The following is a 15,456-nucleotide window of genomic DNA, read 5'->3' as shown; positions in this document are numbered from 1 at the left end:
GGTCTACCCAGCTTCTGTCTGGTTTCTGGATCACACATCATCAAGAGATTCAGTTGCATTATCTACTTCACATGTTTATCTGCTTTGGCTACTTTGTGTATGCAAAAGAAGCAACTTTCTGTACAATAGTTATATTTCTATTATCCGGTAACAGTTCAATCTTTTGTTTAGCTAATCAGTAATCCCTTCCTATAAGCAAATATTACAGGAAACTATTTAATTGTTAGTATGTCACAAAAAGGAGCTTTTTGCAATATGCAAATGCATGTAATTATAAAAAACTAATTAGTCGGCTTCCCTAAAGCCATCAAGTGTTGTTTGTGCACAAGGAAAGAGCTGAACCAGCTTGCAGGCATGTGCTTTCAGTTAGTTTAACTTCATATTTTATTTTATTTTTTGCACCTGGGCGTGTGTCTTCAGAATATGGCTGTGCAGCTGCATTTCCGCTGGCACCTCCACAGACTTGACCCCAACAAACTGAAGGAGTGGAATTGGTATGCCGGTATCCCATGTGGTGATCCTTGGCGAGGGCTCCACCATGTTACTCCAATGAGCCTGAAGATTGGTGGGTGGAGGGCTGTACAAAGTCATGTTGGCAAGATGTTCGTTCAGTTTAGAGTAATAGGAAGTCCTTATTTCCGACACTTCTTCCTCTGTCATTAGTCCCTGGGCTACCAGACGCTCTGCATAAGTGTCTGGAATACTCTTACGTGACCTGTGAGGGGAAACATGGTATTGCAATGTATGGCATTGCCTATTATTTGGATTACTGTCATGTCCTCTACATTCTGCTGCCCTTTTAAAATGGTTCAGAAACTCCAGTTAGTACAGAATGTGGCTACCTGCTTATTAATGGAAGCATGGGGTAAATGTCAGTCACTCCTGTAAACCTGAGGGAGTGCGCTCTCCCTCTTCCTGTCTGCCTCTTGTGCATCTCTTCATACACTGAAAACAGCAAATGGGCAAAAAGCAACCCAAAAGGAGTGACTTGCTGCAGAAAACCAGTAATGACTCCCAATCCAGTCTGGGATGCCATGTCAGGGAAGAGTTAGAAGTTTCCAGTTTCTCAGAGGGAGAAAGCATTCCCCAAGGGGGGAGGGAGAGCAGTGAATCTAATAGAAGGGAGCAAGAGGAACAACAGGGAGGGACCGGCTGTTCCCAGGAAAGGCAAGGGTTCAGTTCTAGCTCAGATTGGGAGGAGGGGAGATACAAGCCAGCTCTAGCCAGGAGGGTAGGAAAAAGAGCGGGAAAACGAAGGGAGAGGCGCCTTCGCCATTTTGAGGGTGGCTGGTCATGGAGAAGCAGAGCTCAGAAGGTATCTGAAAGAAGGGACTCTGAGGAAGAATAGTTAAGAACCGTTTATAAGATTGTTTGTTAATACACAATAAAAAGTTTTATAAAGAACAAGAAGCATTTGTGTGGTGATCTGAAGAGGACAACAACCAGTCCTGACATGCCACAGCTGCTTTTTCTCCAAAATAAAAGTGACCAGGTAGAGCATGCTTGTTTAAACAGTTGTACTTTACACATTACAGAAGGAATTTTATTTAAATATTTTAAAAATATTTTTGAAAGGCCCACATATAGATTTCATCAGGCCTGCTGAGTCCCTTTCCACCTGTTAACTGTTTGGAGGGGAGCTGCTGAGAAGTAAATTGGATTTAGAGTTTTTCAGAGTGTGCAAATGTAGCTTCTACCTCTGCAAGAAGGAATGCTACAAGAAGATCAAAGCAGAGGAGAAAATGTCTCTGAGATGTAGACCTTCGTGTTACTTAAAAAGGTAAAGGCAAAGGACCCCTGACAGTTAAGTCCAGTTGCGAATGACTCCGGGGTTGCGGTGCTCATCTCGCTTTACCATTCAAATGGTGCATGTGCACTGCGTCATGTGATCAATGATGTGGGGCAGGGATGACATGGACCCCACCAATATTTTATTCAAGTTGGCACCCCTGATTAAGGGCATTTGATTGTGTGTAGGCCTTGCCCAATGCCTTACTAGAATGTGGCTGAGATGGATTTCCATGGGGGGAATGCAGCCTTCAGCCCAAAAAAGGTTCCTGGACTCTGCACTAAGCCATACCTGATAATTTTGTACATGGTGGGGTTAGTGAAGAATGGCTCATCCAGTTCATTGTGACCCCACTGGCGGTAGCACAGCAAATCCACAATCACGTCCTTACGAAAATGGCGCTGGTATTCAACAGCTAATCTAGTGGCTCGGATTACTTCTTCAGGGTCATCTCCATTTACATGGATAACTGCGCAACCAACAATCTTGCCTAAGAATGGGAGAAAGAATATTTCAGTCTCATACAACATATGACCAACTTAAGGTAAATGCAGCTCACCAGAAATGTGTGACAGTTCATGAGAGGCAGGATGCACCTCCTGTTTTTGTTGCCTATGAATGCGAAAGCAGAAGGGATTCTCAAGCACCTGGCTGGTCACAAACCATGTCTGGTGCACTGTGGCCACCAGCCAGGATTATAATTAAATTAAATCACTTTAAATATAGCAGTCTATTTATATTTTTGCAGTTTCACATTCACTAGCGATGCCCCCCATAAGCATTCTCAGATACAGGTCCAGTCTCTCCAACTCCTCTCACTTCTGGAAAAGAACTCAGAAGTGATAAGAGTAAGTAGAAGCTACTGTCTCTGCAATACCGTCCCAGAAAGGGCCTTCTTGGTAGTGGCACCACCCTGTGGAACACCCTCCTGCCAGATGTCAAAGAAATAACCAATTATACAACCTTCCATAGACACCTGAAGGCAGCCCCATATCAGGAAGTTTCATGTGTATTTTTATATTCTGTTGGAAACCACTCAAGAGGCAGCCTAGTCCAATGGGCAGGGCACAAGTAAATTATTGTTATTGTTGCTGTTGTTGTTAACTTTCAAAACTGGTCACAGACAGTGGCAAAGTGTGGGTGCTGGGGGGGGCCATGGCATCAGGAACATTTTTTTGAGGGGGTGCGACCAGGCACTCCATCAGAGCCTGGCTCTGGTGCGCAAGGAAGCTGCAAAGAAAGCTTTGTTGTATGAAGGCCCAAACCTGCAAGCTGCAGCTCCACTTCTGGGTCAAGCCTGACCTGGGGGCAGAGAGAGGAGAGTCAGTGGCAAATTTGCCACCCCTCTCCTCGGCTAAGTGGTGATGCGCAAGGATCCTGCCAAGGCAGCTTTCTCACACCCAAGTGCAGCTCCACTCCACGGGCATGACCATGGGGCACAGAGTGCGCCCCATGCAGCCGCCCCACATGGTAGTATCATACACTCCGTTGCTGAACACTCACCTTCTCAATCCTTAGAACATTCTGCCTCCACAGAATCCCATGATACATACCAATATCACTGCAATACAGAGATGACCTCCCTCGCTCTGCTGGAGTGGTGTAGCCCAACTGATTGTTAACAATGAGATGAATGCTTCCTCCTATCCTAAAATGTGGTAGACCGGAAAGTGTAAAAGTTTCAGGAACAATGCCTTGGCCAGAGAAAGATGCATCACCGTGAACCTATATTACAAAAAGAAATTGAGAAGTTATGTCAGCAACCACTGACAGTTCTTTGAGGGGACTTATTTGTTCAGGGGAGGGATTAAAATGTTTTAGCTATAATCTTTAGTTAGGAAGTTTTGTGTAGCTTTCCAGAAGTGGCAGATGATGGGGTGAGGTGGCAGCACTTACTTGACCTCCCAGCAAAGCACTGCTGCTATTTACTGGGAGAGTGGGAGGGGCAGGGCGGTAGGGTGGTTGGCACTGTGCAAATGCACCAGCCCCTTCCACGCTGGCTCCCAGGAAGCAGCAGCAACTCATCTGCTAGGAAATCAAGTAAGCACCGCATTCCAAACCCCTCCGCAGAGTGCCACTACTTTCAATCTGAAACTTGCTAGAGAAGGCACAGGCCTTCCATATTTTTTTGAACTTGAATTCTAAGTAAAATGTTGTCACTCATTTAATTAAACCAATAGCATGCTCTTAACCTCTCTTCCAGGCACGGATCAGTCTGTGCCCTGCTCAGCTTTGACAATACAACAGATCTATATGTCTGCAGGCTATTTCCTGTGACCAGAGAATTAGTCATATCTATATCATTACATCACATCAAGTTGTCTGAAATGTTAAGATACCCCTTCCAGAATCCTGCTCACTGGCTGACAAAATACCTGCAGGCAGATGACTTTGTCTCCAGGCTGTGCAGAACTGTCCAGAGAGTAGTCCCCATCGAGCAGAGACTGCTGCCTCCCCCTTGCTTTGCCAACTGCCACAGGGTTAATAGCTTCTAGATGGGAAGGGTTTGGCAACAGGATGACATGAATAGGTTGGTGAGACCCGAAATCAAGATCCACTGAAGCAGTCAGGTGAGATAGGACATCTCCAATCGCTGGTGAGTCGTCTGGAAATTCGCTCAAGCCTCGCATTTTACGGAACATCAGCTTCACAGGAGGAGATGAATATGAAGTTTCAAGAGTATGTTGAATGCAGATGAACAAAAGCAGTCATCTATTACAGGGGTTCCCAAACTTTTGGAGCAATGACCCAGGTCTTCCCCCTGTTAGATTCAGGTCTCAAAATAATAATCTCAGCCCTACTTCTATTGCAGCCCACCCTACCAACTTGAATAAAAAATGGGGAGGGAGGTAAGCCCCACGCAGCATAACTGATCACAAGAGGAGGCCTGGCCCCCTCAAATATTTTATTGGGGGCAAAGGGACCTTGATCCACATGAGTTAGCTCCAATGGACCTAATACTGTTTATGCCCTCACTTTCTTCAAGGAACTCTGAGCTTCATACATGGGTTGTCCCATTTACACTTCATAACAATCCCTTTGAAGGTTAGCCTAAGAGTGTGAGACCAGCCCAAAGGCACAGCTGAATGGGGGTTTGAATCCAAGATTCCCTAGAAGCCCCTCGCTCCATTGTTCTATCCATATTGGCTCTGCATATGCTGCATTCACATGCAGTCTCTTTCAGGATTAGGCCTTCAGGTACCAAAGGCATATCAGAGCACATGTTGTGCGCAGTCGCACAGGTCCCAGATTCCACACCAGGTGTCTACAATTTAAAATATCTGCTACCATGATGGGAAAGGCCTTTGCTTATCAGAAGATGCAACACTGGACTGGGGGGACAAATAGTTTACCCTCCGTACAAAACCATGGCTATGTAGAAGCATTTGAAGTTGCCATTGTGAGGCAGCCATTATGTTTCAGCTAGAGTTTAGGGGCCTGTGTCACAAAGACAATTGTGAATACTGTATTTGCTACTAGTTCTATTTAACATTCAGTTGGAACACAGAGTAACTATACGGTGGCACTGTTTTACTCTTTTGGTGAAAATCCTCTGAACTTGCAACATATGTAAAGCAGTCTGAATGGTGAAAGTATCAAGTATGTTTTTGACAAGGAATGTCAAGGAAAGTACATAGTAGAAACATTTCTCACAGATGTTTCATCTTGTGGGTTATTTGGAATTGTCACCTCAAATTCCTTTTGGAGGAAGGGAGGTAGATACATTTAACAAATTAAAGTAAATGAAGCTTTTTGGTCAAGGTTTCAGCATTTCCACATGACTTTTCCACATCAAGATAAATAATGCATCGTTTTGTGTTAAGATATTTGTTACTGTTACATTTGGGTTGTCAAAAGAAATTCTAAACATGTCTAAGAGGGTGACCCCAAAGAATCTAGTATCATTGCAGCTTTTGCCACCAATTTTATGGAAATGTGTATTTTCAAATCAAAATTAGTCACACCTAAGAAAAAACCCCACTTACCTCAGGTGGAAATTGAAGAAGGCCGGTGAGGAGATTAAGTCTGCCTCGATGAGGCATTCCAAGTACAATGTCCGTCACCCCACTGTATGAGCACATCTTTAACAATTCATGAAAGAAACCCATCATGCTCTCTGCTCCTTCACCACCATATCTTTTCACTGTGGCAAACTTTGTAGCCAAAAAATGATCAAATTCCTGGAAAATGTGAATGGTGATTATATATTTACATATTTAGAAGAATGTATCTTTGATAGGGATTCAGACTTGGTATAGATATAACATTTGCAATCTTCTCACTACAATTTGGTGAGAGTGCTAAGAAGCATTACATCTGCCATCACTGCTAACCATGATTAATGCTAACCAGGATTGCCTTGCTAACCAACTATGGCTTGCAAATGCATTTTGAAACACGGGTCAAATTGTGAAGGCAATCCTGGTTAGACAGAGAGGCGCTGAGGGAGGTGGAAAGTTTGTGCAAACCCATGGGGTTCTCCAGTAATCCACTAACTGTAGATATGAGGTTCTAGAAAGTCACCTTTCCACCAGGTCATAGCTATAAAAATATACATCAAGAAAACTGAGCAAAATTGTTTATTTGCTTCCTTCATGAATACTCAAATAGCCTATTTCAGTTTGGTTAGACAAATTTGGTTTAAAACACAGTCTGTTACAGAAAGTCGGGGCATCACAAAACAATATATTGTATTTGCAGTAATGATCCCACAGATCAGTACTGTCAGCGTATTCAAAAATCACTATGGGGAAATAAGCATTTTGACAGGACTACCAGTACTTGAAGTCTTTGTTGTCAGCCCTGAGTGCTCACTGAAAGGACAGATCCTGAAGCTGAGGCTCCAATACGTTGGCCACCTCATGAGAAGAGAAGACTCCCTGGAAAAGACCCTGATGTTGGGAAAGATTGAGGGCACAAGGAGAAGGGGACGACGGAGGACGAGATGGTGGGACAGTGTTCTCAAAGCTACCAGCATGAGTTTGACCAAACTGCGGGAGGCAGTGGAAGACAGGAGGGCCTGGCATGCTGTGGTCCATGGGGTCACAAAAAGTCAGACACGACTAAACGGCTAAACAACAACAAATGTTATACATATATACACTGGTCTAGCAGTAGTTAATTACACTAGTAAATCTACTAAAAACTCACACTCAAAATTTAGCACTAGGAGTTTTTTATGCAATGTCATCCATTGCCTCCTCGAATTTGGGCCTACTCAGCAACATTGATAAGCCCAACATGCAGTGGGGCAGCATGACTCCACCTTCTTTTTCAAAAAACACACACCAGGGGCTTGTACAGCTTATCATTTGCACTCTTGTGATAAGACTAGGATCAAAATGCACTACAGGCAGCAACCATTTTATTTTACGTGCGTCTGAACCTGAAAGTTACCTGAAAATATCAAAACACATCAGAAAAAGGGGCAGAATAGGGTGTTTGCAGGCTTTTAAAATGGGTGCTCGATTATACGCAATTTCACATAAGTGCACGGGGCTTCGGAATGTAACCTGTATTTTCTCTGTTCCATAGATGTAAGCCTTTCCATTTCTCTGCCTGAAAAGCCCATTTGTGCAAATCAAACAGGAAAAATTTCCCCTTGCAGTTAAGATTTCAAAATCAATGCAACTACTAACTTAAAAGTACTTTAGTTTCTGTTAGGAATCACAAAATGCTGCAGAACAAGGCTATCAAAACTCATGTAAAAACTACTATGCCTGTAATGCAAATAATGAAATAAATCATTTGCCAGAAAAATCCTCAAAATATCAGTTCTGTTAAAATATTATGGTATTTTAATCCACCAGTTGAGCACTTTATTCATACTGAGAAATTAACCAATAATCCTTTAATTAAGGTGCTACTTTTTACCCCTAGAAACAATTTCATTCTCATTCTTTTTCTTATACTATATGCACACACATACTTATACAATGCACCTGAGATTCTAGCATGAGCTTGGACAAATACTTTTTCTCTTCAGTAGTGAATGCTTCTTGTTTCAGCTCCTCAAACCGTTTAGCAATCCATTCTCTTTCTTGCAAGCTTGACAGCTGACTGGTCTCTATAGACATATGTTCACAGTATATGTGGCCCAGGTAAGACAATATATCCTCTAGGGATGCTTCCTCCTTTCTCATGTTCAAAAGTCCTGGAATAAAATATTGTCTAATAGATTATATTGATACATTAATAACACTGAGCATCAAGCTCTAAGATGCTCTTCTGCCAAGTGGTCCTTCAATAAGACAACTTCTCTATTTCTTCCCTTTAGAAAATAACTCATAGGTGTTCATTCTGAAGTTACTGCTGCAGTGTAACAGATCCACAATTCTCAAATATTATACAGGAGACTTGCAACTTACACACATTTAACTTGTACACGCTTGGTATAAATTGTTTTAAAAATGATAATAGAGGTAGGCATCCAGGGAAAAATGCTTTGGCAATCCCACCATTGCACCCAACTTGTGTTGGCTATATGCAATTTTGACTTTATGCACTATTCCCAGAAGGTAATCCCTGTGTAAGCTGCGGGTCTACTGTATTAACAAAACCACCCAATGTACTATTTCCTTGACTGCTACCTAACCAATCACTTACCAACGGGGGGGCGGGGGCAGGGGGGGCTTCACCATTCCGGCATGAAAGTCGCTTTTCTTTCCTACCTGCAGTATTGAAAGGTCCTTGAAGAACTTCAGTCAAAACTTGGATTTCAGGTACCATATCCATCACAGCTTGGCCAGTAAATAACGGGTTGATTTTGGCAGCTTTGTGGCCATATTCATAGTATGCTGTCACCAAGCGAGCCAGTCCATGGTCTACTAAAAACAAGAGAACACAGACTATTTTTTAGCAGTGTGCAAAGATACCAATTATTATAAACCATGAAAAATTAAGTTGGAAAGCCAATTTGATGTGGTTACAGAAACTACTGGCTAAAAATGTGAGTGTATTTTGTTTTGAAAGCTTTGAAGAAAAATTCCTGTCTCACTGCACTGAGCTCTGTGGATTCTCTAATGCACCCATGGAATTCCATCTGAGCAGTCTCTCTCATGCACTTCAATAAGCGTTATGTGCATTCAAAAGGATGCATGCCTGGAGCTGTCAGGAAAGCTCTACTAGGTGTACTCTCCTACCTACACATAAGGAAGCTCTGTGAGCCTATGGAAATGCTTAGATGTACAACAAGCCACTGACTGCAGGTCCCTGTCAGCAATGTAACTCACTTTTGGGCAATCACTGTTAGCTAGTTTAAGATTAACCAAGCAGCCACATTTGTATGTTTCTGGGAAGAATCCAAAGGAGTCTCCCCTTATAGAGCTCATTACCAGTAGCAGACCTTGGTGGTAATTAAGTATTGAATAACAGTTGGCAGATTGTCTTTTTCTAGGAGAGGTCCTGGCTGATGAATCAGCCACAGCCTAAGAATCCAGAAGCAACACAGGGTCCAGCAGCACCTGATCCCTCTGGAGGGCATGCCCCAGCTTTGTATTTAATCATAGCCTGCTAAGAGGTTAATAACTTGTAGTTCAAAGATTGCAGCAGAGCAACCGTTTTCTCCATGATGAGCATGAAAACAGAGCACTACTTTTGGGTTTATTGGGTTTCTCCAGGCTATTAACCTTTATGGATTTCATAGGAGCCAACTCCGAGGAGCTGAGGTCCCTTCACCCCCCAAAGTATTTGAGGGAGCCAGCCATGTCATGTGATCAATTATGCAGGGTGGGAATTATGTGCCCCCCCCAAATATTTTATTCAAGTTGGTACTCCAGATGGGATTATTTACAAGGCTGGTATGACCTCATGCAGAACCAGGGAAGCATGAACTCCCAAATCAGGCTCCCTACTATGAACATCTCTGTTCATAGTACTCCCTACTATGAACATCTCTGTCTTGTCTGGACTCATGTTTATGAATTCTCATTCAGTCCCAGACTTCTACTAAACATCTGTTCAGAATCACTTCATTTGGCTTTGTTGAAAGGAGAAAAAGAGCTGCTACCATGAGCACTTCACCCCAAATCACCAGGTGATGTTCCATTGTGGTTTTTCATAGATCTGAAAAAGCCTGGTAGACTAGACTAAACCCGTTGTTTGCCCACAATGTTTAATTATTGCCAAGAACATTCCATAAGAGTAAAAAATGCCATGAGTTTCAAAGTTTTATTTTCAAGTTAATCTGTGTTCTATATAGCACCCTGGTTCTCACACTGTGGGGTGAGATACAAGATCATGGAAGGGTTTGAAACTTAGCAAATATTAGATTAATTGAATTTCTCCTCCTCAGAGGACTCATCATTGATCTATAGTGCAAGTAGCTGCCCATCCACTGCTTTGCTCTAAAGCTGTTTCCTCTCCATAGTTTTTGGAAGTTTGGAGATGTCTTGTCTTATCTTACTTCTATTTTTTAAAAGACGTAAGTAAAAAAGAACACTTGGTATGCATTGAGAAAAATAACACCAAAAGCTTGCTTATAAAGTCGTCCCCCCCCCCCCCCGCTGTATCAGTAATAATGTTGAAGAATCCCCCACCCCACAATCCAAGGATATCATTTTGGTTCTGATCCTATTCAAAAGCATGGGCAGAATTAGTATCCCTTCACCGATCGGTTTGTGCATCTTCATGATACATACAGATACAGTGGTACCTCGGGTTACATACGCTTCAGGTTACAGACTCTGCTAACCCAGAAATATTACTTCGGGTTAAGAACTTTGCTTCAGATGAGAACACAAATCGCAAGGCGGAGGTGCAGCGGGAGGCCCCATTAGCTCAAGTGGTGCTTCAGGTTAAGGACAGTTTCAGGTTAAGAACGGACCTCCAGAACAAATTAAGTACTTAACCCGAGGTACTACTGTACATACTCCCCTGCGGAACAACTGGTCAGGGGAGGGTGGAAAGAGGCAGCTACAGAATACAAGTGGAGCAGAGCTTAAGAAAAGACAGTGTGCTGTGTAGGGAGCGGGTGTGGGAACTGGCAAGAGAGGAAAAGGTCTTGTTACATCATAGCAGGAATGCTGGAAAAATTCCAAGACCAGCTTTGCACACAGTCCTACCCATACTTACTGAAAAGTGTGGAAAAACTATTGTAATCAATTGGATTTGCTTCCATGTAACCCTTTTAAAGATCAGTGTGTTATTACCGCATTCCTATACTCACTCACCTTTAGGGTAAACTCTATTTTATTTATATTTACTTGTAAAATTATATGCAGGCCACCTTTTGGTGTACGCAGCTTACACAGCATAACCGCTGCAAACTCAGTGGGGTTTACTAATAAGCAGACATGTATAGACACGCACTTTGGGGACAGAGGAAAGAGGGGGGTCGTCCCGAGACCATGGGAAAAGATGCTTTTGACTAAAAGGCAGGCATATCAAGTGTGGCACAAGCCGCCTGATGACAAACCACTTTCAACAGTCTGATCCTGTACAGATCTACTCCGTACTGAGAGCAAGTCCCCGTGTGCCCAGAGGACCTTGCTCTCAGGTGAGGGGACCTTTGAAGGTGGCATTTGAAGGCTGCCGCGCGCTTCCCCCGGGACCCCTCGCGGAGTGGATCTGGATGGGATCAGGATGCCTGCGGGCAAAGCTCTTCTCTCCCCCCCCCCCCATATAGCAAAGCACGGCCTTCCCCTGCCCCCCGCCCGCCCGCCCGCCAGGCGCCCGCCGACCTGCTCTGCTGCGGGAATCGCGCGGCTCCGCGCCGTCGGGGGCTCCGCTCTCCGCCTTGCGGCTCGGCTTGTAGCCGTAGACCCCCCTCTCGGAGCGGTACCAGCGCCGCCGCAGCAGCAGCAGAGGCGCCGGCGCCCGCCGAGACCCCATTCGCGCTCCCAGCGCCACCAGCGCCGCACGAGCCGCCGCCACCGCCATCGCCGCAGCCCAGACAAGAAAGGGGGCGGCCCCGGCCCCCGCCCCCGGCCCCGGTTGGTGGAGCTGCGGCGGGAGGAGCAGGCGGGACCGCCCCCGGGCCCCGCTCGGCCGGGGAAAACACGCCCGGCGCCCGCCTTGGGAAGAGCCGAAAGAGGTCCCCTTTGCCGCCTTGCCCTTTTAGCTGCGGATCGCTGCCAGGACTCTCCTTTGACAGGCCCATGTCCTGACCAGAGATGGCAGCCCGAGAGAGAGGCTCCTTGGAGCGAGGGGCGGCGGCGAAGGGGGCGCCTTAGGTGCTTCTCAAAGGCCGTGCCCCTCTGGTGTGGCTGGATGGCGAGTGTGGAGGGATGCTTCAAGGACTATTGAAGAAATGTTTAAATCTTTCAGGATAGTATAGTATAATATAATATAGTATCTATATAAATATATTCATTTGCAGAATATGGATAGATCTCTCTTCAAAGTGAGAGCAAGAGCAATGGCTATTCTATGAAAGATCAGAAAGGAGAAAGGCTTCTTTGGGTTGAGGAGATTTGAGTTTGTCTCAAATTAGACCTAATATAAATGAGATTACCTGGCAAAAGCACACACACACCTCCTTGAGTTTGTATACATACATAAGGTACACATGTAAGAGGTTCATCTATATATTTTGGGAATTATTCATGTTCTTATGTAGCTGCATTTGCTCACGCAAATATTACTTCTGAAAATGTGGCTCAAAGAAAATACAGTATGTGGTTTATATACACATACAGAAACGGGAAGCCATCTCTGGGCAGGGTTGAAACTAGGCTTTATTTCACTGGGTCAAAACCCAGTTTGGCACCCCTCCATGCACATTTGTGTACACACATACATAGGCTGAGACCCTCAATGGCACCCCTCTGGAGGCTTCATCCAAGGGAAAAACCTGGCTAGTGCCCCCTCCCCCGGAGGGGAAGCAGTCTCTGGGCATCCATTGCTATGGATGTCGTGTGCGGTGTACAAAACAGCTCTTCCCCACCACCATCTTTGTACTTTGGGGTCACATATAATCTTTCTGCCTAACCCCATTATATTTGGAATACACGGAAACTTGCTACAAGTAGTCATCATCTTTGCTGCTTGTTTTTGTTATTAAGCAGTGAGCATAAAACACTTAATCTCAGGGTTGTAGGTTTGAGCCCCATGTTGGGCAAAAGATTCCTGCATTGCAGTGGGTTGGACTAGATGACCCTTGGGGTCCCTTCCAACTCTACAATTCAATGATTCTATTATATACAACCTGAGTTCATGGCATCAACACCCCAGAAGGTCTTGCTTCCAGCTTTGGCTTCCAGCAGAAGTCAAGCATGGCTCTCACTCCCTGGCTCTACCAGGCTCTAGTCCAGCTCTCTCTCACCCCACTCTGGCCATTGCACTTCTCACTACCAGCCAGGTGAGTAGTGGCATGTGGTCAGGGAGCTAGAGGCTAGTCCCCTAAAAGTTATCGGTAAATTATAGTATTAAAGCCTGGTGCCTCCTTCCCAAACCTGGGAAGCTTCTGCCGGGCTTAGGGAGGGAGGTGCGTGTGGTGTCCTCATCCCATCGCCCTCGCAAGCTGGTGCCTCTGGCCCGAACTGTTTCCCTTCAAAAAATTTCACTGCACAGCACTGCAGGTGAGGGATGCAGTGGTGGGACCACCCGTTGATCCTTCCTTCGTCATACTAAGACATTTTGCTGCCTGAGGTGAAGAACAAGAGGAGGCTCCCCCTCCTTCCCACATACAGAAGTCAACTGGACGGGGAATGTGAACGGACACTGTCCTCCACCATATCTGAGGATAGCAGGTTTGGTTAAGGGCTATAGCTAAACTAGCTATACGTTTTTGCAGTGTGCATTACTTACTACTTGCGTCTCAAGAAAGAGAAGCAAATTTCGCTATGTTTAGGAGGAGAGCGCGTGTACGCTTACGCCCGAGGCGCGCTCCCTGGGACGCGGCACCTCGGACTCGGGGAACCGTCGGCTCTGAGCCCGAGTTCCCCAGGGAGCAAAAGAGCGCCTTGCACCGCCTTGCTTTCAAAAGCTTCGGCGTTGGGCGGAGGGCGGGAGAGGCTTCTTAGCTCCACCCCCTCCTCCTCCCCCGCTCTCCGAGAGGCCCCGCCCCTCGGGCACTTCCGCCTTCCCCTGGTAACCAAAGCACGGGGTTGCCCCGCTCTCCGCTCTCCGTCCCAAGGACCCCGCCAGCCAGAGCTGTCCTGGGCGATGCCTGGCAAGCGGCCGCCCCTGTTCTCAGCAGCCCGTCCCGGGAAGGGACCGCGTCCGCCGGTAGGTGAACCCTCAGACCAATCTTTCCCATCACCCTTCGCCCTGGACCGAAAGGCGGTGGCGGCGGGGTTGCTTCCGAGCAGGCGACGCCGAGGGCAGCCTGGGGGGGCGGGGTCCTCGTTTGCGTGGGGGGGGGGAGAAGAAGAAGAGGCTGGCGGAGCTGGAGCTGAAGAAGCTGGAACCGATGTTTACAGCGGGCCGAGGTAACCGCCCCTTCACCGTCCTCCGTCGGGGGAGACGGAGAGGCCGGTGGGGCCCAGGTGGGCGGGGGGGGGTGCTGGGGGGGCGTCGAGATGGGGAGCCCTGGGCGGGACGGGCCTGGTCGGGGCGCCGCGAGACAGGGAGCCCGAGGACGGAGCCCTCCGCGGGGCTGCCGGGGGGGGCGGGCGGGGAGGGGAGGCCTCTGCCGCGCGAGGGGGGCTGCCGGGAAGGCGGCGCTTCTGGCTTCCTGCGGCGGCATCTTCACCTGCGCGGGGGGGTGGGGGGGTCCCGCTGCCTGAAAGTGACAGGTGGGGGAAGCCGACCAGGAGGGCGGGGGGGGGGTGGAATGGCGCCCCCTCTCTTGAGTCGGTCGTGGAAGAGGTCTCCTTTTAAATTCATAGTAATAATAATAGTAATAATAGTAAAAATGTGTTAAAGAAGGTATTATCTGAATAAAAACGAAAGCGGAGAGAAAAGGAGCCGCGGAGGCCTCTCTCCCAGAACGTGGCGGAGCCTCCCCGCTCTCCCCGGGGAGCTCCGTGGAAGAAGAGGTCTTTGAGGGAGCAAAGCCGCCGCGCGACGAACGTTATTGCCTTGTTTACTTGAAAGGAAAGGCCGGCCTTTCCATACTCGGGGAGGTTGCCCATGTCTGCAGTCAGCCCGGCTGCTTCAGTCCTTGGCCGCTTCCGTTGCCAGTAGCCCTGCCATTGTGGAAGGTGAGCGGACCAAGATGCTCCCAGTGGTTGTGATGCTTCCCAGGGTGTGAAGTGGTGAGTGACAAAAGCTCATCTGGTGGGGCAGAAGTTTTGCACTTTGTCAAAGTGCAAAGTCTTCTCTTCTTCCACTCTTGCTTGTTCTTAGGCTTGTCTAAAGCTGTCAAAAGCTTGGTCATTATTATTATTATTATTATTATTATTATTATTACAGAATTGTTCTCAATACTCTATTCCTTGCTGTTCTGAAATAAATCTGTATGGCAAGCTGCTCTCTTCCTTGCTGTTTTGCCCATGGGCTCTCCCTTCACTTTCTCTTTCCAATAGCTTTAGTGCCATTCCTTCTTTCAAGTGTTTTCTGAAGCAATTCATTGTGATTTAGGATTAATAGTGTCCACAATTCACAGCAGTTTAGGATTGTTCTAAATTTAGGATTTTACTTACAAGCATGGTTCAACTATGCTTTGTTTTGCTTTTAGTTCTTCACAAAGCAGCAGTTCTGGGCATGCGCACGGACTGAACACAGTAGGACTTAAAGCATTGTTTAAATATACATAATATCAGGCTGCTGTAGTTTGCTGATCT

General features: G+C 46.4%; 3 protein-coding genes across 18 annotated transcripts in view; 2 read left to right on the top strand and 1 right to left on the bottom strand.

The window, feature by feature from the left end:
- DHTKD1 (dehydrogenase E1 and transketolase domain containing 1) overlaps nt 1–11,680 on the bottom strand; it is a gene marked incomplete at its 5' end in the record, with an annotated part of 28,914 nt that extends 17,234 nt beyond the window's left edge. The window contains 8 exons of one of the 4 annotated variants that reach the window (XM_083399519.1): nt 403–715; nt 2,081–2,279; nt 3,343–3,514; nt 4,165–4,434; nt 5,776–5,970; nt 7,732–7,943; nt 8,461–8,613; nt 11,470–11,680. In XM_083399519.1, coding sequence (XP_083255645.1) covers nt 403–715; nt 2,081–2,279; nt 3,343–3,514; nt 4,165–4,434; nt 5,776–5,970; nt 7,732–7,943; nt 8,461–8,613; nt 11,470–11,668 — 1,713 coding nt within the window. Of the gene's footprint in view, nt 1–402; nt 716–2,080; nt 2,280–3,342; nt 3,515–4,164; nt 4,435–5,775; nt 5,971–7,731; nt 7,944–8,460; nt 8,617–10,638; nt 10,673–11,469 lie in introns of those variants that run through there. The other 3 variants (XM_083399518.1, XM_083399521.1, XM_083399520.1) reach the window with 3 other exon arrangements.
- NUDT5 (nudix hydrolase 5) overlaps nt 1–15,456 on the top strand; it is a 1,423,229-nt gene that overhangs the window by 58,363 nt on the left and 1,349,410 nt on the right. The gene's annotated exons all lie outside the window — the stretch shown is intronic.
- Nucleotides 13,814–15,456, top strand: part of UPF2 (UPF2 regulator of nonsense mediated mRNA decay) — a gene marked incomplete at its 3' end in the record, with an annotated part of 57,739 nt that continues 56,096 nt past the window's right edge. For 5 of the 12 annotated variants that reach the window (XM_083399345.1, XM_083399342.1, XM_083399341.1 and 2 more), the window contains exon 1: nt 13,814–13,957. In XM_083399345.1, coding sequence (XP_083255471.1) covers nt 13,895–13,957 — 63 coding nt within the window. In that variant the 5' untranslated portion in view covers nt 13,814–13,894. Of the gene's footprint in view, nt 13,958–14,059; nt 14,161–14,558; nt 14,875–15,456 lie in introns of those variants that run through there. The other 7 variants (XM_083399347.1, XM_083399343.1, XM_083399339.1 and 4 more) reach the window with 5 other exon arrangements.

The sequence above is a fragment of the Podarcis tiliguerta genome, assembly GCF_965153285.1.
Source record: "Podarcis tiliguerta genome assembly, chromosome: 10".
NCBI lineage: Eukaryota > Metazoa > Chordata > Lepidosauria > Squamata > Lacertidae > Podarcis > Podarcis tiliguerta.
Note: the sequence above shows the minus strand (reverse complement) of the source record. Positions and strands in the feature narration are given on the sequence as shown.